This window comes from Pristiophorus japonicus, chromosome 8, assembly GCF_044704955.1.
Source record: "Pristiophorus japonicus isolate sPriJap1 chromosome 8, sPriJap1.hap1, whole genome shotgun sequence".
Taxonomy (NCBI): Eukaryota; Metazoa; Chordata; class Chondrichthyes; family Pristiophoridae; genus Pristiophorus; species Pristiophorus japonicus.
Genome location: NC_091984.1, coordinates 132,642,013 through 132,668,231, shown reverse-complemented (window position 1 = coordinate 132,668,231; position 26,219 = coordinate 132,642,013). Strand labels below are relative to the sequence as shown.

The window sequence follows — 26,219 nt, the reverse complement described above, 5'->3', positions numbered from 1 at the left end:
GGCTGGCGGTGCCATTAACACCACGCTGATACTTAGCAACACCCTCCCCTTCTCTTAAAGGGGAAGGATGCCACGAGGCCTACTTGGCGCCCATTGGGCCACCAAGGAGGGGTTCGGCTGGGCCAGTGGGCCGGCACGCAAGAGGGGGTGCGGGACTGCCCGTGGCCGCCATTGTCGGGCCGATCGCAGAGTTGGCCGACAACAAAAATAAAATGGTGGCCGCGGCGGTGCGCCCTCCCCTTTAAGGGTGGACGCGCCGCCCAGCCATTGGCAGCTTCCCGCTGTGCGAAGCTGTCGGGGGCACTGACAAGCGGTTGATCGATTCTTTGAGGGCAATGTTGCTTCCGGGGCGGGGAACGGGCGGTGCGCGCTCTAATAATGTCACAACCGCCGTGCGCACAGGAGCGGGGCGGATACCTTCTCCACCTCAAAAAATCACGAGGGCAATGTCCCGATTGTCGGAGTGTCCGCCGCGACTGGGCAGAAATTCATTTCCATCCTGTTTTGCCTCTTAAATAAAGGAGCAATTTCGGGCCCCTAGGGTTCTGTATGTTTTTTTTGACAAAACTGATTTCAATTGATTTTCATCAGCAGAACTCACCCACAAGGCCCATCCTTTCCGCTCGTCCAGTCATCTGGTATGGGACTTGGCCAAAGGTGACAGACCACAGCTCAGTTTGCTCTGGTGGCTCGGCTCCCCCCCTCACCCGAAGAATGAACACAATCCAGAGAGACTCAGACCACGGCTGCTGCTCGGCAACTCCAAGTCATATCATTTTATTACTTTATTTAAATAAATACAATTTACTCTCAAAATCCAGTTACCAGGGGTACATCCAGCCCTCTCCAGTACAGACCAAGGGAACATGCACAGCCTTGGCAATGTATGGAATTCACACAACGAAGCCCTGTTTATTAGAATGTGAGTTGTAAAGAATATGTCATTCTCGAGAACATTTCCTCTCTTGGGTTCTCGTCGCGCCCCATTAATCTGCGCGGTTTTATGCATTATTTTCCGAGTTATCTTTGATGTCCCGCCTTTCCCCGATTCCCTGACCAAGCACATAGGCACGCGCGGCCAAATGGAGTGTCCTGTGCTGGTTCAGGTCTCTCACCAAATGGTTGGGCCTCTCATATTGTTCCCTCTTGTTGATCTCTCTTTTTTTTTGCTCTGCTTGTCTCGATGGCCCGGGTGCTGAGGTTGAGAAGACATTTGAGGGGAGTGTGGGGGTTAAAGGAGACGGGAGGTGAGGAGGGTGGGGTAGAGTGAAGTTACCCGTGTCCCAGCACATTATGGGGATCGGGCAGGGAAGTGGAGTTGAGGCCAAGATCAGATCAGCCATGATCGTATTAAATGGCGGAGCAGGCTCGAAGGGCCGTATGGCCTACTCTTGCTCCTATTCTTATGTACTCCATGGTATAACGCCTGTAAGCAGCTTTGAGCGACGCCTCCACTCCACCAGACTGCACGATACGCTGCCTCCTGGCGCAGTTACGCGCTTTTGAAGAAATAAGCTTGAGCCCTTCGCGCACAATCCTTACAGTCGATGGCCCCGAGTTACAGTCGACAACTTTGGCCGGCCGTATTCCTGTAAGTTTCGTCACATGACCGCAAAGCGCCCTTCCCCCACACTCCCACTGTTGGTCAGCTGACCTGGCCATTGTCACGGGGCACCGCCTTCCCATGACAGTCGGAAAGCGAACCGACTCGTCACCCAATCAGATGATTCTTCTCGATCGAACAGCCTTCTTTCCCCCATCTCCAATATTTTTTTTATATAACTGATGGACAAAAGTGTTCACAGAAAATCAGGAAACAAGTAGCCCACGCGTTTATTAATGCCCTGATGATGTCTCTCCCGGATTTGCTCACAGCAGTGTCCGCCGATTAATCTTTCATTCCTGGAGACTCCAGGACAACCCTGGAGGGTTGACAAATCCTTCCCACCCTGTCACTTCCTTCAGTCTCAAGTGAAATATTCCTAAGCTTTTTTTTTTAGCACTTTTTACCGCTGAGAAATGGAGATGACCATACAGTTACTGTGTAGATTATAAATCTGTTTACAGCAGGGGTTGGGGGAGAGCACTAATGCCAATAGAAGGCAGTAGAGTTGACTGTACTGCACGCACATGTGTGAAAGCTGTGGAGGGTAGTGGGGGAGGGGGGTGGGGGGAGCTAAATGCTTCAGAAGCCCGCCCCTCAGTCTGTTCTTGGCAATGCAGCAACACACTCCCAGGACTCTGCTAATGGCTCGGCTTGAAATGGTGCCTCGGGGGGGGGGGGGGCTTTCCTGTGCAGGGGGAGGAGTGTGGGATGATACTTGGCACCTTCATGGAGCATTTGAGTTGCCAACTCTGTTTGCGGGTATTCCTGGAGGTTTTACCACGTGACCTCCCACCTCCCACTGCCCCGCCCCCGCCATTGGTTGACCAACATCGTGGAGCCCCGCCCTCTCTCAGCCAATTGAGAAGCGAGCAGACTCTTTGTTACCCGATTGGATGATTCTCATCTTCAAACTGCCCTTTTCTCCCCCCTGCCCCCATCTCCAATGTTTCTTTAAAACTGATAAGTGAAAGTGTTCCAAGGCAATTAATATTTAAAATAGACACACCATTTTCTCAATGTCTCGAGGATTTTTCTCCAGTGTTTGCTCGTAGCAGCATCTTGTGGATCAACCTTCAATTCCTGTAGAATTCAGGACAATCAGTGTGGCATTGAGGCTGTCGAAGGGATCTCGGTAAAAGGATCGGGGTGGGTGAGAGGGGTGTGTGGGATCGGAACCTGCGACCACCCACCCCTTTAAAGTGTCGGTGGCAGAGGTACGACCTGCAGCACCAGCCCACCGCTCAAAGGTGCCCGTACGCTGGCAATAATGTTCATGCCTCATTACCTCAGGACTCAGCTGGCATCCCCACTACTAAAGTAAAACCAAACACAAGAGTATAAGCTGCTCGAGGGGCGTAGGGGATATAAAGTGTTCAGTAACTATTTAAACAAAAAAAGATTCATTCTTGTGATGTGGGCGTCGCTGGCAAGGCCGGCATTAATTGTCCATCCTGAATTGCCCCTTGTCACCGCCGCCTTCTTGAACCGCTGCAGTCCGTGTGGTGAATGTACTCCCACAGTGCTGTTCAGTGGGGACGTCCAGGAATTGACCAAATCAGGATGGTGTGTGACTCGGAGGGGAACATGGAGGTGGTGGTGTTCCCACGCGCCTGCCGCCCTTGTCCTTCTAGGTGGTGAGGGTCGTGGGTTTGGGAGGTACCAAAGAGGATCAGACATCTGAAAGACCCTAACCGTTGGCGGCACTGGGCGGATAACTTTCCACATCCCACCGATCCCTGTTGGGGGTCTTAAAGGGCCACTGGTTGATAAAATTCAGTTAATAAGTAAAGTTTGCTTTGAGGGCCTGGAACAAACTTGTGCTGTGGGGTATACAACTGAGCATGTTGAATCTTGCAGAACATAAATTGAGTGTCACTTACTTCCCTGTAATTCTCACCTACCCCACTATGTCCATATTACAAGCCCACCTTCAGAAACGTATTGTAAAATCATTCCTGTTCCGTTTTTTATTCTGAAAACCAACTTAACTGGTCCTTCTCTCTCCCCCACCCCCCCCGACCCCACCCACCCACCATGAAGAACTCAGATGCTGTTGGGTTTGCTACATTTTGGGGGCTGGAGCTGGAGGAGGTCTATTACACCGAGCGTTGACCTGAAAGGTGATCTTATTGAAACATATAAGATTCTAAGGGGGCTTGACAAGGTAAATGCAGAGAGGATGTTTCCCCTCTCGGAAGAATCTACAACTAAGGGACATACCTTCAGAATAAGGGGTCGCCCATTTAAAACGGAAATGAGGAAGAATTTCTTCTCTCAGAGGGTCGTGAATCATTAGAATTCTCTACCCCAGAGAGCTGTGGAAGCTGGGTCATTGAATATATATTAAGGTGGGGGTAGACAGATTTTTGAATGATAAGGGAGTCAAGGGTTATGGGGAGTGGGCAGGGAAGTGGAGTTGAGGCCAGAATCAGATCATCCATGATCTTATTGAATGGCGGAGCAGGCTCGAGGGGCCAAATGGCCGACTCCTGCTCCTATTTCTTATGTTCTTATGACATGAGTTAGTGTGGGCCAGTGCACTTGTCTGATAGAGACGAAAGTAGCTGAGAAGAGGGAGAGGCAGAGTAGATCAGGGAATGAGATCAAATTATCGGAACGTTGAGAGAATGGACGGGTGGCTAGAAATGAGGGAGCAACTGGTAGAAGCAAACCTTGGAGGGAGGGAATGGGGGGAGGGAGCAGGGGAGAGAAAGAGAAGAGCAATTTGTTTGAGAGGCTGGGAGAACCTGTACAAGTTGTAGAACTAAAAGGAGGAAGAAAAGTCCAGAAACAAAAATGGACAAGGACAATGAGCTAAAATGTAGAGTGAGAGTGTGTTGGCCCAGGAGAGGGAGCGCAATAGCTTTATTCCCTTGTCGGTGAATTATCTGGCAAATGGACAGCGGCAGCTCTCTGGTAACATGCCCAGGTAACCATTCTAAAGAGGTGTGCGGAGGCAGTGTGCCAGCAGGCTCCTTGACCAGAAAGGCCCAATCTTCTCTTCAGCCGGTGCCAACACACATTTGCTTTTTACTTTTCACTTTATACTTTAGTTGTCTGGCACAATGTGGCACGTTGAAAGAGTCTCTGAAGTATTTATTTTGAAACTCAAAAGAGGTTTGTCCTCAAAGACAACAGGGGGATTATACTACATGATAGAATCACCAGCCAATTCCAACACTTGAACTCATAAGAACATAAGAAATAGGAGCAGGAGTAGGCCATACGGCCCCTCGAGCCTGCTCCGCCATTTAATATGATCATGGCTGATCCGATCAAGGACTCAGGTCCACTTCCCTGCCTGCTCCCCATAACCCCTTAATCCGTTATCGGTTAAGAAGCTGTCTATCTCTGTCTTAAATTTATTCAATGTCCCGGCTTCCACAGCTTTCTGAGGCAGAGAATTCCACAGATTTACAACCCTCTGATAGAAGAAATTCCTCATCTATCACGTAACCACCAATTCTTGATCAAATGCAGGTGAGGAGACCATAAGTTAATGATTGCCAATCGGTGTTGGATGATCATGTGACAAGACGTCACCAGAAAACCTTCATCGCCACCAGAGGCAGCATTCCATTAAGTTATCATTACCAGTGACTAACCTATTTTAGTTTTGGCGCTCTTTGAAACTTGTTGGTAGTGAAAGTGTTGGTTTGACCAAGTTATCGTTGCATGTTGTGGCCAGCAGCTTCCTTGGTTTGTGCTGAGGTCTACTTACTGCTCCATGTGCTCCTGACAGACGGAAGCTATTGCTTAATCAATGCGGATTTAGCAGCCAGATCCGATCTTGTGCTAATCACGACGAGGTTGCCGGGGATTGAAACATGTCCGCTCTTGAGCACCTGTTTGTAATATAGAGCTCCGCCTAGGGGGCTACTGTGGTAATGCAACTGCTGCTGTAAATACAATAAAGATCACCTGATAAGTTCCAGGTTGAAGCCATCTTGAGCGCGTGTGCTTTAGTCATGTTGTAAGAATAGATCGCACTACTCCGCTGTGTGTAAGTGCTCTCGGGTGTGGTGCAGCTTGGGTTGGACGCAGTTTCACAGCTTCCTCCACTCTGCCCCAACACTAACCTTTAACCTCACAAGAGCCTGCCCTTCCCCCAATACACCCCGCAATGTGACATTTCCAATTCCCCTCATTGCGGCCTCTCTTGGTCGTAACTTGTGCAGAATTATCAGCAAAGGGCTCAAGACCCGGGTGGGGCTGTGCCAACGCACTCTCTATTTGGGACCCTTCTCGCCATCAAATTGAGATGTTTGTGCCGATAGCTGAGGCTAGATTTAAACCCAGGCTGCCAAGGTGTAAAACTGACGTGCCAAACCTCTATAGTGTCTCTCTGGAACCTGACCTATCTCAGCAGGTAGATCGCACAAGAGGGTGATTGCGGTATACACGTGTTCTGCTGCAGAGAGACACGAACACTTACCCAGGGGTCCGGGGGGGGGGCTGCACAGGCCGCTGACATATCCTTTTGAACATATTCATGACGGCGTTGTTTTTGGAAGGTACTAAGCAAAGTTCACCAGTGTCCCTGTGATGCCGATATTATATATTTTCCCATTGTTGTTGAAAACCAACATCTCTATGACATCACTAGCTCACAGCTTCACCAGAAGATGGTTTGTTTGTTATTCATTATTGTTAAAAGCTGTTCCGCGCTTAGAAGGAAAAAAAAAAAATGTTCCCTTCGAAACACACTGAGGTTGCCAAGGGATGGAATTTAAGCACAGTGCACACTGTGGTAGGAAGGTGAGCGAGCTGGTTAGCGGATAGCGTGCGTGGTTCACATCGATACTCTGAGCATCAGCGTCGTGTGAACACACCGACCAGACTGGCAAATGGGTCCGACCACTCTTACTCAATTTGGTCATGTATTAAAATATTTATTTTTTGTTGGAAGGTAGAGGGAGGTACCTCATTGTAGGGAAACACATGCCATGGTATGGAGGAGATGGGAGGAGAACTTCTGAACATTGGAGATACATAAGAATATGAGAATTAGGAGCAGGAGTAGGCCATACGGCCCTTCGAGCCTGTTCCGCTATTCAATGAGATCATGGCTGATCTTCGACCTCAACTCCACTTTCCTGTACTATCCCCATACTGGACTAGTGATCAGGAGGCCTGGGGTCAGGAGTTCAAATCCCACCACGGCAGCTGGGGAATTTAAATTCAGTTCATTAAATTGAAAAAAAATCTGAAATAGAAAATACTGGATTGTCTTAAAAACACATCAGGTTCACTAGTGTCTAATTAGGGAAGGAAACCTGCTGCCCTTACCTGGTCTGGCCTATATGTGACTCCAGACCCACAGCAATGTGGTTGACGCTTAACTGCTCTCTGGAATGGCCTAGGGAGCCACTCAATTGTACAAGGCGGCTTCACCGCCACCTTCGTAAGGACAATTAGGGATGGGAGATAAAACCTGATGCCGACTGCATCCAACACCACAATGCACTGGGATGCAATGCAACAATTTGGTGTAAAATTAGCAGCAAAAATGTCAAGTGCTTTTGTTCTTAAATGCTTAAATTCCAGCCCAGTTTGTTCATTTTACCTTTAAATCTTACGTTTGGAAATACAATGCCCTTAACCTCTTTGGAAAAAAAAGGAGGAGCCACCCGTTCTCTGAAAGCCCTGCGCAAAGTTCAGAAAATCACAAGTGAACTTTCCACAAAGGAGAAGCGAGGCTGGTTTTAACTTCTGTCCATGTTGTCATCCCAGAGGGAAAGAAGCTTCGGAGCACGGTTGAATCCGAGTGTCCTGGTCGTGATCTTGCATGTCCGGACGCTCTCCTCCACTGACTGACAATAGAGATGGGTGAATTTCCTTTATTGGAACCTATTGTTCAAAGCCATATATGTTTTTTTGCAAACTCTCTTGTCCCTTCCCGCTACATTACAACAGTGACTACACTCCAAAAGTACGTCATTGGCTGCAAAGCGCTTTGAAACGTCTGGTGGTCGTGAAAGGCGCTATATAAATCCAAGTCTTTCTTTCTTTCCCTAGGTATGGAAAACAAAAACTTGTCTCTGAACTGCCCCTCCCCCCCCAAAGCTCCCTGTGCCAGCCCCCCCACCACCAGTTCACACCTCAGTACTTATAGCCCTGACGTTGGCACTGTGCCGGCTCACCGGAAAACCTCGGAGCGACGACATCTTGATGGCTGGCCCTGGTTCCTTGTAGCGGGCGGGAGTGTAGGCGATGCGCTCACCCCCGTTGCGCATCTCATCGGCGGTCCGTATGTAAAAGGGCGAGCGGTGGGGGGAGCAGCCGGGGCACGAGGTCCTCGCGGCCAATTGGCCGGGCTCCAGGGGTGGGCCCAGCTGAGCGACCAATCCGTCCACAACGTGCGCGCTGCATGCATTGCAAGCAAAGTGTGGGTGAGCGGGAAAATCCGCGTCTTCCTCCTCGTCGTCTGATTCATCCTTCTTGCAGCAATAATACTGGGGTGGGGGAAGGAAACAAACAGAGAGAGAGAGAGAGATGTGACTCAGATGGAACCAGTAACAAACAGCTTTGGTTTGACTATTCCAATCCTCTCCTGCCCGCCCTCCCGAATTTCAATCTTGAGCTCATCTGAAGTTCTGCCTGCCACCTCCCCTCCCTTATTCTAACTCGCACCGAGTCCCGTTCAGCCACCACCCCCTGCGTTCGCTGACCCCACATTGGATCCTGGTCCGGCCACGCCTTGATTCTCCATCCTTCTTTGCAAATCCCTCCACGGCCTCGCCCCCTTCCCTATCTGTGTAACGTCCTCCAGCCCCACAACCGTCTGAGATCTCTGCACTCATCCAAGTCTGGCCTCTTGCGCATCACCGATTTTCATCGCTCCAACATTGGCGGCCGTGCCTTCAGCTGCATCGGCCCTAAGCTCAGGAATCCACTCTGAAACCTCTCCACTTCTCTATCCCTCTATTCTCCTTTAAAATGTTCCTTAAAACCTACCCCTTGGATCAAGCTTTTGGTCACCTGTCCTAGTCTCTCCTTGTGTGGCTCGGTGTCAAATTTTGTTGCCTGTAAAGCGTCTTGGGGTTGTTTTACTACATTAATGGTGCTACATAAATGCAAGTTGTTGTAGTACTAGAAGTAGAGCATTGGTTTAGCACACTGTGTCCAGCTCCTACTGCTCCCTGCTGCACCTGTACAGTGATAGTCGTGGTTCAGTTGGTAGCACACTCACCTCTGTGTCAGAAAGTCATGGGTTCAAATCGCACTCCTGGGACTTGAGCTTGTAATCTAGGCTGACACTCACTCCCATTGCAGAACTGAGGGAGTGCTGCACTGCCGTGTATTGGACGAATTGTTAAACCAAGCCCCTGTCTGTGCTCTCAGGGGACATAAAAGATCGCGTGGCACTATTTTGAAGAAGAGATGGGGAATTCTCTGCAGTGTCCTTGACCAACATTTATCCCTTAACCAACATCACTAGAAACAGTTGTCATTTATCTTATTGCTGTTTGTGGGAGGTTGCTGTGTGAAAATTGTCTGCTGCGTTCCTACATTACAGCAGTGACCACACTTCAAAAAGTACGTCATTGGTGGTAAAGTGCTTTAGGACATCCTGAGGTTGTGAAAGGCACTGTAGGAATCAAGTCAGGAGTGCGATGGAGTACTCTCCACTTGCCTGGATGAGTGCAGCTCCAACAACACTCAAGAAGCTCGACACCATCCAGGACAAAGCATCCCACTTGATTGGCTCCCCATCCACCACTTTCAATATTAGATGAAGGAATTGAGTGTAATATCTCCAAGTTTGCGGATGACACTAAACTGGATGGCGGTGTGAGCTGTGAGGAGGATGCTAAGAGGCTGCAGGGTGATTTGGACAGGTTAGGTGAGTGGGCAAATGCATGGCTGATGTAGTATAATGTGGATAAATGTAAGGTTATTATCTGGATGGCGGCAGATTAGGAAAAGGGGAGGTGCAACGAGACCTGGGTGTCATGGTTCATCAGTCACTGAAAGTGGGTATGCAGGTACAGCAGGCGGTGAAGAAGGCAAATGGTATGTTGGCCTTCGTAGCTAGGGGATTTGAGTATATGAGCAGGGAGGTCTTACTGCAGTTGTACAGGGCCTTAGTGAGGCCTCACCTGGAATATTGTGTTCCGTTTTGGTCTCCTAATCTGAGGAAGGACGTTCTTGCTATTGAGGGAGTGCAGCAAAGGTTCACAAGACTGATTCCAGGGATGGCTGGACTGTCATATGAGGAGAGACTGGATCAACTGGGCCTTTATTCACTGGAGTTTAGAAGGATGAGAGGGGATCTCATAGAAACGTATAAGATTCTGACAGGACTGGACAGGTTAGATGCAGGAAGAATGTTCCCGATGTTGGGGAAGTCCAGAACCAGGGGACATAGTCTTAGGCCATTTAGGACTGAGATGAGGAGAAACTTCTTCACTCAGAGAGTTGTTAACTTGTGGAATTCCCTGCCGCAGAGAGTTGTTGATGCCAGTTCATTGGATATATTCAAGAGTGAGTTAGATATGGCCCTTACAGCTAAAGGGATCAAGGGGTATGGAGAGAAAGCAGGAAAGGGGTACTGAGGTGAATGATCAGCCATGATCTTATTGAATGGCAGTGCAGGCGCGAAGGGCCAAATGGCCTACTCCTGCACCTATTTTCTATGTTTCTATGTTTCTATTCACTCTCTCCACCACCGTGGCTGCAGTGTGTACCATCTACAAGATGCACTGCAGCAACTTGCCAAGGCTTCTTCAGCAGATCCTCCCAAACCCGCGACCTCTACCACCTAGAAGAACAAGGGCAGCAGGTGCATGAGAACACCACCACCTCCAAGTTCCCCTCCAAGTTACGCACCATCCTGACTTGGAAACATATTGCCGTTCATTGTTGCTGAGTCAAAATCCCTCCCTGACAGCACTGTGGGAGAATCTTCACCACATGGACTGCGGCCGTTCCAGAAGGTGGCTCACCACCACCTTCTCGAGGGAAATTAGGGATGGGAAATAAATGCTGGCCTTGCCAATGATGCCCACATCCCGGAACAAATAAAAAAAAAAGAGAAATGCAAGTCTTGATTCTTTCTTCACAGAATGGAAGGAATTGGGCCACAGCTCACACACTCAACAAGTCACCGAAGTCTACTTTAAAACATCGCCAATGTGCGCCCAACAAACAGGGCGAATTGCGCTTCAGAGCAGAGACGCATGCATGGGCTTTAGTTACCATATACAATCTCTCACTATGTTCACGCACTATTTTGTCCCCTTCAATGAAAGCTGACCTGTGGCACTTGGCAACAGTAACTACACTCCAAAAGTACTTCATTGGCTGTAAAGCCCTTTGAGATGTTCGGTGGTCGTGAAAGGTGCTATATAAATGCAAGTCTTTCTTTTTGGTGACTTACCTGGAGTCTACAGTAACAGAGCACACCGATGATACACAGCAGTATCACTGTTGCTAGTATTCCACCAGTGATAACAACAGTTCCAGCTGTCATCCGACCAATTCTCCATCAAACCCTGGAAGAACAAGGAGAGAAATTGGTGAGAATATAGGGGTGGGGTTGGGGGGAGGAGGTGAAGGGAGTGGCAAGCTCCTTATAAAAATAATGTTACACATTTTTGTCAATCTCAGAGCATAGAAGATTGAGAGAAGATTTGACAGAAGTGTTCAAAAGCATGAGGGGTCTGGACAGAGTAGATCGAGAGAAACTTCCCATTGGCAGAAGGGTCGAGAACCAGAGGACACAGATTTAAGGTGATTGGCAAAAGAACCAAAGGCGACGTAAGACAAAACATTTTTACGCAGCGAGTGGTTATGATCTGGAATGCACTGCCTGAAGGAGTGGTGGAGGCAGATTCAATCACGGCTTTCAAGAAAAAAAGTTGTAGGGCTATGGGGAAAGGGCAGGGGAGTAGGACAAGCTTGCAGAGAGCCGACACGGGCTCGAGGGGCCGAATGGCCTTCTTCCATGCTGTAACTATTCTATGATTCCTTTCAACCGGTTACCAAAATAGAGAAGGGGCGAGGCCACGGAGTGATTTGAGCACAAGGATGAGAATTGTAAAATCACAGTGTTGCCAAGCTGGGAGCCAATGTAGGTCAGCGAACACAGGGATGATGGGTGAGCGGGAATTGGTATGAGTCAGGACACGGGAAGCCGAGTTTTAGATGCGCTCAAGGTTAAGGAACGCACCAGGAGAATCCAGTGCCTTTGAGAGCAGGAGCAAAATGGGTGGAATCACTCATCATGGGGAGTGGTATGAGAATGGACTCACTCTGTGCAGTTGTCACCCAGTGTTGGCATCAAGCACTCCCAGGATAGGTATATTACTGACACATACAGAGCAACATTCCCGGGAAGCTGCATGGCCACGCTCTAGAGGTCCCGCTCAGGCCCGCTCACTGGCTTTCCAATGGAAAAACTACGCCTGTGCGGACATTTGAATGAGCTGCACAGACCGTTAAAGGGGCCGCTCATCCAGAAAATAATTAGCGGGTTCATTGATACAGACCTTTTGCCAACATGACTTGCCCATATGCTGAGTGTGAGTGGTTTTATTTCAGTGCATTCCCCTCTGTGGTATATAAGGTCGGGCAGGTGTTAGTCAGTAGGTAGCACTCTCTTGTCTCTGAGTCAGAAGGTTGTGGGTTCAAGTCCCACTCCAGGGACCTGAGCCCAAAATAATCTAAGCTGACATTGAGGAGGTGCTGCACTGTCGGAGGTGCCGTCTTTTGTATGAGGCATCAAAGTGAGGCCCCGTCTGCTTGCTCAAGTGGATGTAAAAAATCCCCTGGCACTATTTCAAAGAAGATCAGGGGAGATATCCCTGGTGTCCTAGCCAATATTTATCCCTGAATCAACATAACAAAAAACAGATTATCTGGTTATTATCACATTGCTGTTTGTGGGAGCTTGCTGTGTGCAAATTGGCTGCTGCATTTCCCACATTACAACAGTGACTACACTTCTAAAGTACTTCATTAGCTGTAAAGTGCTTTGAAACGTCCATTGGTTGTGAAAGATGCTATATAAATGCAAGTATTTCTTTCTTTTTTCAGGCTATTTGTGGTGCCATTAACACCAGCTCCTGTAGTCCTGTCAGCTGTGGCTCAGCAGGTAGCACATTCACTTTTCAGTCAAAAGATTGTGGGTTCAAGTCCTGCTCCATGTACTTGACCCCACAGCTCTGCAGGAGTGCTGCCCTGTTGGAGGTGCTGTTTTTTGGATGAGACATTAAACCGAAGCTCTGTCTGTCCCTCAAGTGGTCATAAAAGATCCCGTAACACTATTTAAAGAATAGCACGTGAGTTCTCCTGGTCTATTGGCCAAACAGTTAACTCTCCTAAATACAACAGATGATCTGGGCATTTATTTCATTGCTATTCATGGGAGCTTGCTGTGCACTAATTAGCGACTGCGTTTCCGTACATTACAACAGTAACTACACTGCAAACGTACTTCATTGGCTGTATAGGGCTGAAGTTATGAAAGGCGCTATATAAATGCAAATCTTTCTGATAAAGTTGCTTCACTTCTGCTGTAAATAATCCTCTACTAGTGGATGAAATGCCACGTCCTACTGCAGGGAAATAACGATTAACATAAGCCATGCAGCACTTTCCAAATATTGAGATGGTATATGGACGCCAGACTTGGAGCAGGCATTACTCCCACTGACGTATGTAAATCTGATTCAGTGCAATCATCGCTCATTGTGCCACATTACATTGGAGCATGATTTATTACAGGGGGGGTTGTTGAGGGGGAGAAGACTTCAGGAAGACACAGACAGGTTAGCGGGATGGGCAGACAGGTGGCAGATGCAGTGTAATGTGGAGGAGTGTGAGGTAATAGATTTTGGGAGAAAAGAACAAGGAATGGGGGTGTAGACTCAATGTAAAGACACTGAAGGGTGCGGGTGAACAGTGAGACCCAGGGATTCAAATACTTCATTCTCTTAAATGACAAATGCAGGTCAATAAAGTCGTAAAAAGCCCAATAGGTTTTATAAATAGGAGCATAGAGTCCCAAAATAAACAAGTAAAGATCAATTGGAAAGAAAGATTGGTTAGCCCACCGATACGAACATATGAAATTGATGGACAGTAATAGACCAGCTGGTCCAGCAAGCCTTCCCTGCATACCATGATGACTGGAGATTCATGACTAGACACTAGAAAGTGCAATAAAAACATAAAATGCTGGAAATCTCGGCGGGTCAGGCAACATCTGTGGCGAGAAGCAGAGTTAACATTTCGGGTCTGTGACCCTTCGTCAGAACTGGAGAGTGTTCAGAAAGAACAGATTCTTAACAAGCACTGAAAGGGAGAGGGGAAGAAAGAACAGTGAGTTCAAAAATTTCAGAGCGTAACCGCTGTCAATCCTTGGCTCCCTTCCCCCCCCTCCCTCCCCGGCCCCCCTCAGAGCCTGTTTCTTTTTTTTCTCCTTGCCTCTAATGGCAGTTGGTCATAATCCCACCATTCACACCCTATCTTGCCCAATGTTTTTCTAACTCCTGGCATTACCATTTGAATTTGGGCCACCATCCTTTCTGTCTCTCTAATCTCTCCTGTCTTCCACCCTATCCCTTTTGTTCTTTCTTTCCCTCCCCCTTTCAGTGCTTGTTAAGAATCTGTTCTTTCCGAACACTCTCCAGTTCTGATGAAGGGTCATCGACCCGAAACGTTAACTCTGCTTCCTCTCCACAGATGCTGCCTGACCCACTGTGATTTCCAGCATTTTATGTTTTTATTCCAGATTCCGGCATCCGCAGTATTTTGCTTTTGTACTAGAAAGTGCAACTTTTACTTGGACAAAGTAATTCCCATACTGCAACTATTCTAAGTTAAGAGGCCATCGACATGAACATATTAAAGATAGAGAGTAAGAAAGACTTGCATTTATATGACACCTTTCACAACCTCAGTACATCCCAAAGCACTTTACAACCAATGAAGTATCTTTTGAAGTGCAGTCACTGTTGGAATGTGGGAACCGTGGCAGCCAAATTCCCCACAGCAAGCTCCCACAAACAGCAATGTGATAATGACCAGATAATCTGTTCTAGTCATGTTGATCAAGGGATAAATATTGGCCAGGGAACTGGCAATAGCACCCCTGCTCTTCTTCGAATAGTGCTGTGGGATCTTTTATGTCCACCCAGAGAGCAGCTGACAGTGCAGCACTTCCTCAGCACTGCACTGGAGTGTCAGCCTAGATTTATGTGCTCAAGTCCCTAGAGTGGGACTCAAAAACTGGGAAGAGCGTATCGCCAAAGTGAATCAAAAACTGGGATGGTGGAAGCTGCGCTCCCTCTCCATGGCAGGAAAGAACCTGGTCATCAGGAGTGAGGTGCTCTCGGGTTTGCTGCACGTGGCGCAGGTCTGGTCCATCTCACGCTCCTGTGCCGCGGCAGTCACCCGGGCCATCTTCCACTTTGTCTGGAGGTCCAAAATGGACCATGTCTGCAGAGACACGATGTACAAATCTCTGGACAGTGGAGGAAAGGATGTTCCGAACGTGGCCCTCATCCTGATGGCCACCTTTGTGTGCGGCTGCATCAAGCTGTGCACAGACCCCCGGTACGCAAACTCCAAGTGTCACTACGTGCTGAGGTTCTACCTGTCCCCGGTGTTGCGAAGGATGGGTTTGGCCACGCTGCCGTGAAACGCCCCCACCAGTTGCACCATGCCTGCCCACCTGTCCTTGGTCGAAAAGTTTTTCAGAAAAAACCCCTTTGACCACAAGGCCATAAAGCAGTGGTCGGCACGTAAGGTCCTGATGCCCTATGAAAGAAGGAGAGGGTGGACCCTGTCGGGTGGTTCCCTGAGCAAACTGTCGAACTCGTCTGGCAGAACGTCTCATCGCCAGAGCTTTCACACAAGCACCAAGACGTAGCTTGGTTGGCGGTGAGGAGGGGCCTACCCGTCAGAGCGTTCATGCACAGCCGGGGTTTCAGAGACACGGCACTGTGCCCCCGAGTTGGCTGTGGTGCGGACGAGACTCTCATCCACCTCCTTCGGGATTGCCCCTTTGCAAGGCAGGTCTGGAAGGAGATGCAGTGGTTGCTGTTGAGGTTCATCCCAAGCAGCTCCGTAACACAGGACTCTGTGCTCTACGGGCAGTTCCCAAGGACACACACCGAAACAGACATCATCTGCTGCTGGAGGGCCATCAACTCGGTGAAAGATGCACTTTGGTCTTGCCGAAACTTGCTGGGCTTCCAGAGCAAGGAGATGTCCACGTCTGCATGTTGCAGACTGGCGCAATCCAAGATCCAGGAGTACGTGCTGAGGGACCCACTAAAAATTGGTGCAGTCGCCGCAAAGGCACGGTGGGGAAGAGCCACAGTTTAAAGCCCTTCCGCCACGATAAACCCAGGGGCTGGAATCAGTATAAAACTCCCCTCGGGCTGTACTTGCAAACTTTTTGTATACATAGAGCACCATGATCTGAAAACACCTATGTAGTGCCATGTATAATGCAAGTTCTGTTTAGTAATGTATGTTGCAAAGAAATGTAACTGTACCCTCACCCATTCCGTGTACCGCATAGTGCCACTAGTAAAGTAATTTGATGAATGTATTACAATGTATCCTGGATTGTACTGAAATGTACCTCGAAATGTAAAGCAAGCAAATCTATTGAACGGAACTGCCGTTAGCATCCAAATGTATTGTATGGAATTGCTGAACGCATCCAAATGTACTGAACTGCCTTCCAATGTATTGTGCAAATTTTTATATGAATAAAGTATATTTTGAAATAAAAAAAAGGGACTTGAACCCACAAATTTCTGACTCAGAGATGTGCATGCTACCCACTGAGCCAAGGCTCAGTGAAGGCTGAGGATAAAGGAACTCCACAGGTAACTGAATGTTTCACAAACTATTTCAGAGGATAGACAGGAAACATGCTGAAGGCCTCTACCTACAAAATGGGATTCAAAATTGGGACAGAGGGGGAAAGGAAAACGGAGTGATTATTTGCAACAGTATTTTGTATGTCCTTCTGCACATGCCACATCTCTCTCTCTCTTGCTCTCTTGCTCTTGCTATGCATGTGCATAGCTGCCATGGACTTTGCCCCCCCCCCCCCTCTGTCCTGTGCATGCGCAGACCCAAACCCGAAACCAGAAGTGGGGCCTGTAGGCATTGGCTCCCCAAGAATTGTTGGACATTATCTGGACATTGCGTTTTAATATTTCTCACTGCAGAAAAGCTGGAAGCCTGTTTGTGGGAGGGGCCCAGGTACCTTTCCATATTATACTTGAGATCCATGTCTGGTGGGCGGGGGTGTTCTGGGAAGTTACAATGGCCAGGATAAGGCAACTCATCACAGGTAATGGGCAAAGATGGAGGGTCCATTGTTAAGCAATGTGAACTCATCAGAGATAGATCAGATATGAACTGGTCAGTGATCAAGCCATTACTGGATGAGATAACCCCGAGAGACGGGAAACCAGAACAAAAGAAAGCCATTAAGCCCAGACCGGTTGGAAGTGAAGCCCCATCACCGGTCATCACTGGAATACACATGAGCCACTCAGACAGAAGCCTCGAAACAAGGGAAAACTTTACCAAGCCTTAGTAAGAGTTTTAGTGGGGAGGTTTTGCTGCAAGGACCAAAGCGGTGTACCCTGTCGATCCAAGCAGAGAGTTTAGACGTTGGGTATTTCATGATGGGGCGGTTTAGACTTGCCAGGGTATTGTATTGTACTACATTGTCACTGTATTTACTTGTAGTTTTGCTGTGTTGAGGTAGCTTTAATAAAAGCATTGCCGGCTGAGACCAAGGTAGTTGTCTGTGACACATTCATCTATTCAGTACAGTAATCACTCCCAGGTCGAGAACTAGTGTAACGTGGGGATGCGTCAAAAACACCTAAGGGAAACCACTTACAGGCCTGTATCGTGAGGAGCCTGGAGCTGCTGTCAACCACCTTGCTTTGTTGATTCAAACTTTTGCCGAAAATATTGCTGTGATTATCTACACAAACATTTTCGCAGCCTTCAGTGGAGATAAAAAAATCGGAGGTAGTGAGAGGCTGGGGAGAGAGAGAGAGTGAGACTGGAGGGAGAGAGAGAGACTGGGGGGGGGGGGGTGGGGAGGAGAGAGAGAGACTGGGGGGAGAGAGCGAGACTGGGGGGAGCGGGGAGAGAGAGACCGGGGAAAAAGAGAGAGAGATACTGGGGCGGGGGCAGAGAAAGGGAGAGAACTGGGGGGAGGGGGGAAGAGAGACAGAGAGAGAGACTGGGGAGAGAGAGAGAGGTACTGGGGGGAGAGAAAGAGAGACTGGGGGGAGAGGGAGAGAAAGAGACTGGGGAGGGGAGAGAGAGAGAGAGACTGGTGGGTGGGGGGGAGGAGAGAGAGAGAGCGACTGGGGAGAGAGAGAGAGCCGGCGGCGGGGGAGAGACTGTGGGGGGAAGAGAGAGGGACTGGGGAGAGAGAGACTGGGGGGGAAAAGAGATTGGGGAGAGAGAGAGACTGAGAGGAGTAAGAGAGAGATTGGGGGAGAGAGAGATTGGGGGGCAGGGGGAGAGAGAGAGAAACTGGGGGAGAGAGAGAGACTGGTGGGGAGAGAGGGACTGGGGGGAGAGAGAGACTGGGGGTGAGAGAGAGAGAGAGAGAGAGACTAAGGGGAGAAAATGACTGGGGAGAGAGAGAGAGACAGGGGAGGGAGAGCGAGAGAGACAGGGAGAGAGAGAGAGAGAGACTTGGGGGAGAGAGAGAGGGAGTCTGGGGAGGAAGAGAGAGAGAGACAGGGAACAGAGAGAGACTGGGGAGAGAGAGAGTGGGAGAGAGTGAGAGGTTGGGGGAGAGTGAGAGACTTGGGGGAGAGAGAGAGAGAGAGGAACTGGGGAGAGAGAGAGTGGGGCAGAGAGACTGGGGAGAGAGTGGGAGAGAGAGGATGGGGAAGAGTGGATTGAAGGGAAGAGAGAGAGAGAGAGGGAAGTCAGGGAAGACGGATCACATTCTTACAACTCCACCCCCTTTACACCCACACCCGATTTCTCGGAAAGCTCAGTGCATGTGTGACAAATGACATAGTTGGAGTGGATGAAATCCAGAAGTCGCGACACTGTCACTATTCACTTCATACCCAATAAATATGTTAACAATCCTTGGCCCACACACACTGGGGTGGGGCAGGAATTTGGGCTGGGCATGTCAGGAACTTGGGCTGGCGTGGCAGGAATTTGGGCTGGGAATGTCAGAACTTGGGCTGGGAATGTCAGAACTTGGGCTGGGCATGTGACAACTTGGGCTGGGAATGTCAGAACTTGGGCTGGGAATGTCAGAACTTGGGCTGGGCATGTCAGAACTTGGGCTGGGCATGTGAGAACTTGGGCTGGGCATGTGAGAACTTGGGCTGGGAATGTGAGAACTTGGGCTGGGAATGTCAGAACTTAGGCTGGGAAAGTCAGAACTTGGGCTGGGCATGTGAGAACTTGGGCTGGGAATGTGAGAACTTGGGCTGAGAATGTCAGAACTTGGGCTGGGAATGTCAGAACTTGGGCTGGGAATGTCAGAACTTGGGCTGGGAATGTCAGAACTTGGGCTGGGCATGTGAGAACTTGGGCTGGGCATGTGAGAACTTGGGCTGGGCATGTGAGAACTTGGGCTGGGAATGTGAGAACTTGGGCTGGGAATGTCAGAACTTAGGCTGGGAAAGTCAGAACTTGGGCTGGGCATGTGAGAACTTGGGCTGGGAATGTGAGAACTTGGGCTGAGAATGTCAGAACTTGGGCTGGGAATGTCAGAACTTGGGCTGGGAAAGTCAGAACTTGGGTTGGGCATGTGAGAACTTGGGCTGGGAATGTCAGAACTTGGGCTGGGCATGTCAGAACTTGGGCTGGGCATGTCAGAACTTGGGCTGGGCATGTGAGAACTTGGGCTGGGCATGTGAGAACTTGGGCTGGGCATGTGAGAACTTGGGCTGGGCATGTGAGAACTTGGGCTGGGAATGTCAGAACTTAGGCTGGGAAAGTCAGAACTTGGGCTGGGCATGTGAGAACTTGGGCTGGGAATGTGAGAACTTGGGCTGAGAATGTCAGAACTTGGGCTGGGAATGTCAGAACTTGGGCTGGGAAAGTCAGAACTTGGGTTGGGCATGTGAGAACTTGGGCTGGGAATGTCAGAACTTGGGCTGGGCATGTCAGAACTTGGGCTGGGAATGTCAGGAACTTGGGCTGGCAGGGCAGGAATTTGGGCTGCGGGTGGCAAGAACTTTAGACGGTGGGGGGGAGGTTTCAACCCGTGAGAGTGAGCTCTCTCCTGTCTTGAGTCGGCAGTCAGAATGGCTCAAATTACACTTTGCAAAGTCACTGGTTACATGGGCAGGGTGGTTCTCGTTACACATTCCAGAGAAACTGCTGGGTGTGTCTTGTCCTCCAAGGGGACCAATCAGCAATCAGGTCATGTGATCAAGGGGACCCAATCAGAGCATTCCTCTGTTGCAAATAAACGCATCCAAAGGAAAAAGCGACACTTCCGGCTGTTGGAAACGAGGCCCCATTAACCAGAACTTCAGGCTCAGAAAACCTATGCCCCTGTGATTGCCTCCCTTTCCCTCATTAGTCATCCTTACAACTAATTTCGGTTGAATCTGTAAATCAAATGTAAATCAAGTGCCCCTGATTAATGTGGGGGGGGGGGGGGCGGCGGGGGGCACCAAAATCGATACATTAAACAAATTAAACTTTTGACAGTAACTTAATTCAAATTAAAATTTGGTTGCCGGGGGTGATGATGCCCTCCAGTCCCTCCGGCGCCCACCTCTCGCGGAAGGCCGCGAGCGAACCGGTGGACACCGCATGCTCCATCTCCAGGGACACCCTGGCTCGGATGTAACCGCGGAAGAGAGGCAGGCAGTCAGGCTGAACGACCCCCTCGACCGCCCGCTACCTGGACCGGTTGATGGCCCCCTTGGCCATGTGGTCATCCTTACATCCTCTGAGTGAGAGTTCAGGTGTAAAACAGAATTTTACTGTGTGTTTTATGCTGCGGGCCTGTGCCATGGAGACCTGGACTGTGACAGACTCGGGCTCGCTCAAATACTGAAGAGCTTTACAATCAGGCAGGGACGGATTTCAATCGACAACCTGCTAACCCATTTAATCAGCCAGGTTCTCTGCTCTGTAACCGCGCAGCTGTTGTTTTATGCTGTTTTGCTCACAAATGTTTACAGCCAACTTGGAGATGTTGGCAATCATTTAGTAGCAACCTAATATCGCAGTTGCTCTGTGCAGTATCATGTGGCACAATAAACAGAGAGATTCAATGGCAAGAAAGAGAATTGTTGCCCTTCAGTCCTGTATCTTGCCCAAGTGGCCATTTTTAAGGTGAGTGTTGACGGGCTATTTGACCACGGGGTGAATCGCAACTGGGCTCCAATTCTGTCCACACAGTCGCACGCTGCAGCTGGAGTCACTGGACAGTGACCAGCAGTCAGGAGTGGTCACCCAGGCTGACTCACACCAATGGTAGAATCGTTACTGCTGCTCAGGCTGTTAGTTCTGCACTGATATGGCTCAGTATGATCATGAATACCTCAATACCCATTGAGCCATAGGGGGTTGGGGGCAGGAGGGGCTGCAATATTACTGTCTTGAATTCACAAAGGTGCACTGGTTAATGTGCTTTTAACTCAATTAAAAGAAAGTCAAAAACGACTAATAACTTTGTCAAAATAACACGCTGGAATTTTACACGAGCACGGAAAGCAGGGCTGAGTGGGGATTTTAAGCCTGAAGAGATATCCACTATTTGTGTGATGGTCTGGTCGTGGGTTCAAGTCCCACTCCAGGAACTTGAGCACATAATCCAGGCTGACATACCCAATGCAGTGCTGAGGGAGGGCTACACTGTCGGAGGTGCCGTCTTTCAGATGAGAAGTTAAACCGAGGCCCTGTCTGCTTTCTCCGGTGGAAGTAAAGGAGCCCATGGCACTATTTGGAAGAAGAGCAGAGGAGTTATCCCCCTGGTGTCCTGGCCAATATTTATCCCTCAATCAACATCAATAAAACAGATTACTTTGTGATTGTCACAAAGCTGTTTGTGGGAGCTTGCTATGCGCCACTGCGTTTCCTACATACAACATTACATTACAACAGTGACTGCAATTCAAAAGTACTTTGTTGGTCGTAAAGCGCTTTGTTACACTGCAAGCAGTTTTCTGGTCTTCTGGTCGGCATATTATTAAAAGGATATAGAGGCACTGGAGAGAGTGGAAAATAGATTACAAGGTTGATACCAGAACTGCGAAGTTATACTTATCAGGGAAGGGTGAACAGACTGGATCACTTTTCTCTTGAATAGATTAGGCTGAAGGGTAACCTAACAGAGGTCTTTACAATTATGAAAGGTTTTGATAGAATGGATAGAGAGAGAATGTTTCCACTTGTGGGGAAGAGCAAAACTACCGGTCATCATTATAAGATAGTCACCAAGAAATCAAATAGGGACTTCCGAAGAAACATCTTTACCCAGAGAGTGGTGAGAATGTGGAACTCACTACCACAGGGAGGCAAATAGTAATGGGAAGCTAGATAAGCATAAGAGATGAGGGAGAAGGGAATAGAGGGTTATGCTGATAGAAAGAAAGACTTGCATTTATATAACACCTTTCGTGACGACTGGACGTCTCAAAGTGCTTTACAGCCAATGAAGTACTTTTGGAGTGTAGTCACTGTTGTAATGTGGGAAACGCAGCAGCCAATTTTGCGCACAGCAAACTTCCACAAACATCAAACAGCAATGTGACAATGATCAGATAATCTGTTTTTGTTCGGTTGATTAAGGGATAAATATTGGCCAGGACACTAGGGAATAATTTCAAAATAGTGTTGTGGGATCTTTTACATCCACCTGAGAAAGCAGTTGACAACTCATCTGGAAGACAGCACCTTCAACAGTGCAGCACTCCCTCAGTACTGCCAGCCTAGGTTTATGTGCTTAAGTCTCTGGATGTGGGACTTGAACCCACAACCATCCTGACTCAGAGGAGAGAGTGCTACCCACTGAGCCACAGCTGATACTGGATAGGAGCAGGATGGAAGAAGATTCAATTGGAACATAAACAGCGACATGGACTGGCTGGGCTGAATTATATATCCTGTGGTATATATTCTATGTAATTCTTCACGACTGGTTGTGGCCGGGGTTGAAAAGACATTTTTCCTTTCTTTCCTGCAAGCTACGCTGCACTAATTTTGGAGAATATGTCTCTAATTCTAAACGTTCGTGCAGATTGTTGGAAGAGTTTCTTAATAGACAGTTTCTTAAATGATAAGGGGATAAGGGGTTATGGGGAGCGGGCAGGGAAGTGGAGCTGAGTCCATGATCAGATTAGCCATGATCTTATTGAATGGCGGAGCAGGCTCAAGGGGCCGTATGTCCTACTCCTGCTCCGATTTCTTATGTTCTTATGTTCTTAAGAGCTGTGCAGTACTGCAGAGCACCTGGCGGTGGCGGTGTTGGCATCAGTTGGAAGCCGCACCTTGTCAAGGCCTTGGTTATGCTGCAGTTGGTTTGCCAATGTCATAACTGGCCGGAAATTGGGGAGGATCTCTTCTGAGTAAAAAGGCAGCGTCATCAGGGATTGGAATTTTTTGGGCTGCAAGCCAGAAATTCAAGATGCAAACAAATCATCAATTCGGTGACGACAGCCCAGCAGCAGCTGAAATGCTATCATGAGAAATTAGCAGTAATAATGCTCTCGGAAGGCCTGCCTTTATGAGGCTTTGACCATTTGGGGGTTGGTATTGGCACTGGTGTCAGCTCCTGGTTGGCTAAAAGCTTGCCACCCTTTTCGTCAAGTCCACAAACCGAATGGAGCGAGCGAGGATCTTGGTGGGGTCAGGGGCAAAGGGGTCATTGCTCGGGTTCAAAGGTTAGTTCACCGGCTGGTCGTAAAACTCACTGAAAAATCTGTTTTGCTTCTGCATCCCAAAACGCACAAACAAGTGGGAAAAATTGAGTGGTGTTATTTGGGGGAAATTCATTGATGAATCGGACAGGCTGTCCCCAATGGGACACAGCCCGACAATCAGTTTCCCCACTCATTACTCTGCAGAAACTCACTACAATAACCTGCGTTTCTGCATAATTATCACTTTAAAAATTATAGAAAATAAATACGTTTTATGTTTCTAAAAAACTGAGGTGCAGAGTTTGAATCTCTACCTACCACAAGGGGGTTGTTTTAAAATAAAGTATTTTGGAAAAACTATTTACCAAAGAATTAAAATTTATTTTATACAAGACCTGTGTTGCAAACAGATACTCAAATCCATGAGGCCCTTTAGATGCTTTCTTTTCCATTACTTGATTTGTGCTGACTTTTTTCTCTCATTTCTAGCTTTCCCTCAGTTGTTACTCTTTTAGGATTCGGCTGTGTCTCAGGTGGTTACACTCTGGCCTTTGAGTCAGAAGGTCGGGGACATTTGCCTCACACCGCATACACGAGCACAAAATCCAGGCCGACACTCCCAGTGCTGAGGGAGCGCAGCACTGTCGGAGGTGCCGCCTTTCGAATGAGACGTTAATCCCGAGGCGCCGTCTGCTCTCTCAGGGGGATGTAAAAGAATTTCAAAATTTAGTGTCAGCTGTGGCTCAGTAAGTAGCATACTTGTCTCTGAGTCAGATGGGTTGTGATTCAAATCCCACTCAAGCACATAAATCTATGCTGACAAAGAAAGGAAAGATAGATGATGAAAGTAAACTTGTGCAAAACATAAAAACAGATAGTAAAAGTTTTTACAGATATATAAAATGGAAAAGAGTGACTAAAGTAAATGTTGGTCCCTTAGAAGATGAGAAGGGGGATTTAATAATGGGAAACGTGGAAATGGTTGAGACCTTAAACAATTATTTTGCTTCGGTCTTCACAGTGGAAGACACAAAAACCATGCCAAAAATTGCTGGTCACAGGAATGTGGGAAGGGAGGATCTTGAGATAATCACTATCACTGGGGGGGTAGTGCTGGACAGGCTAATGGGACTCAAGGTAGACAAGTCCCCTGGTCCGGATGAAATGCATCCCAGGGTATGAAAAGAGATGGCGGAAGTTATAGCAGATGCATTCGTTATAATCTACCAAAATTCTCTGGACTCTGGGGAGGTACCAGCGGATTGGAAAGCAGCTAATGTAACGCCTCTGTTTAAAAAAGGGGCAGACAAAAGGCAGATAACTATAGGCCGGTTAGTTTAACATCTGTAGTGGGGAAAATGCTTGAAGCTATCATTAAGGAAGAAATAGCGGGACATCTAGATAGGAATAGTGCAATCAAACAGACGCAGCATGGATTCATGAAGGGGAAATCATGTTTACCTAATTTACTGGAATTCTTTGAGGATATAACGAGCATGGTGGATAGAGGTGTACCGATGGATGTGGTGTATTTAGATTTCCAAAAGGCATTCGATAAGGTGCCACACAAAAGGTTGCTGCAGAAGATAAAGATACGCGGAGTCAGAGGAAATGTATTAGCATGGATTGAGAATTGGCTGGCTAACAGAAAGCAGAGAGTCGGGATAAATGGGTCCTTTTCGGGTTGGAAATCGGTGGTTAGTGGTGTGCCACAGGGATCGGTGCTGGGACCACAACTGTTTCCAATATACATAGATGATCTGGAAGAGGAGACAGAGTGTAGTGTAACAAAATTTGCAGATGACACAAAGATTAGTGGGAAAGCGGGTTGTGTAGAGGACACAGAGAGGCTGCAAAGAAATTTAGATAGGTTAAGCGAATGGGCTAAGGTTTGGCAGATGGAATACAATGTCGGAAAATGTGAGGTCATCCACCTTGGAAAAAAAACAATAAAAGGGAATATTATTTGAATGGGGAGAAATTACAACATTCTGCGGTGCAGAGTGACCTGGGGGTCCTTGTGCATGAATCCCAAAAAGTTAGTTTGCAGGTGCAGCAGGTAATCAGGAAGGCGAATGGAATGTTGGCCTTCATTGCAAGAGGGATGGAGTACAAAAGCAGGGAGGTCCTGCTGCAACTGTATAGGGTATTGGTGAGGCTGCACCTGGAGTACTGCGTGCAGTTTTGGTCACCTTACTTAAGGAAGGATATACTTTGGAGGGCGTACAGAGACGATTCACTAGGCTGATTCCGGAGATGAGGGGGTTACCTTATGATGGTAGATTGAGTAGACTGGGTCTTTACTCGTTGGGGTTCAGAAGCTTGAGGGGTGATCTTATAGAAACATTTAAAATAATGAAAGGGATAGACAAGATAGAGGCAGAGATGTTGTTTCTACTGGTCGGGGAGACTAGAACTAGGGGGCACAGCCTCAAAATACGGGGGAGCCAATTTAAAACCAAGTTGAGAAGGAATTCTTCTCCCAGAGGGTTGTGAATCTGTGGAATTCTCTGCCCAAAGAAGCAGTTGAGGCTAGCTCATTGAATATATTCAAATCACAGATAGATAGATTTTTAACCAATAAGGGAATTAAGGGTTATGGGGAGCGGGCGGGAAAGTGGAGCTGAGTCCACGGCCAGATCAGCCATGATCTTGTTGAATGGTGGAGCAGGCTCGAGGGGCTAGATGGCCTACTCCTGTTCCTAATTCATATGTTCTTATGTTCTTACGTTCACTCCAGGGGAGTGCTGCACTGTTGG

General features: G+C 48.2%; 1 protein-coding gene across 1 annotated transcript; it reads right to left on the bottom strand.

Annotated features, from left to right (window-relative positions):
* Positions 1-7,701: 7,701 nt before the first annotated feature.
* fam163aa (family with sequence similarity 163 member Aa) lies at positions 7,702-11,081 on the bottom strand. The gene is made up of 2 exons (XM_070886227.1): positions 10,989-11,081; positions 7,702-8,061 (listed from the first exon to the last, which is right to left on the bottom strand). The coding sequence occupies exons 1-2, from the start codon at positions 11,079-11,081 to the stop codon at positions 7,702-7,704; spliced, it is 453 nt and encodes a 150-aa protein (XP_070742328.1).
* Positions 11,082-26,219: the final 15,138 nt, after the last annotated feature.

What these genes read in the sequence shown, in the direction of transcription:
- fam163aa (XM_070886227.1), bottom strand. Translation starts at nt 11,081, where the DNA reads ATGACAGCTGGAACTGTTGTTATCACTGGTGGAATACTAGCAACAGTG. An exon ending in TCTGTTACTGTAGACTCCAG is followed by an intron (nt 8,062 to 10,988) that starts GTAAGTCACCAA and finishes CCCCCACCCCAG; the next exon opens with TATTATTGCTGCAAGAAGGA.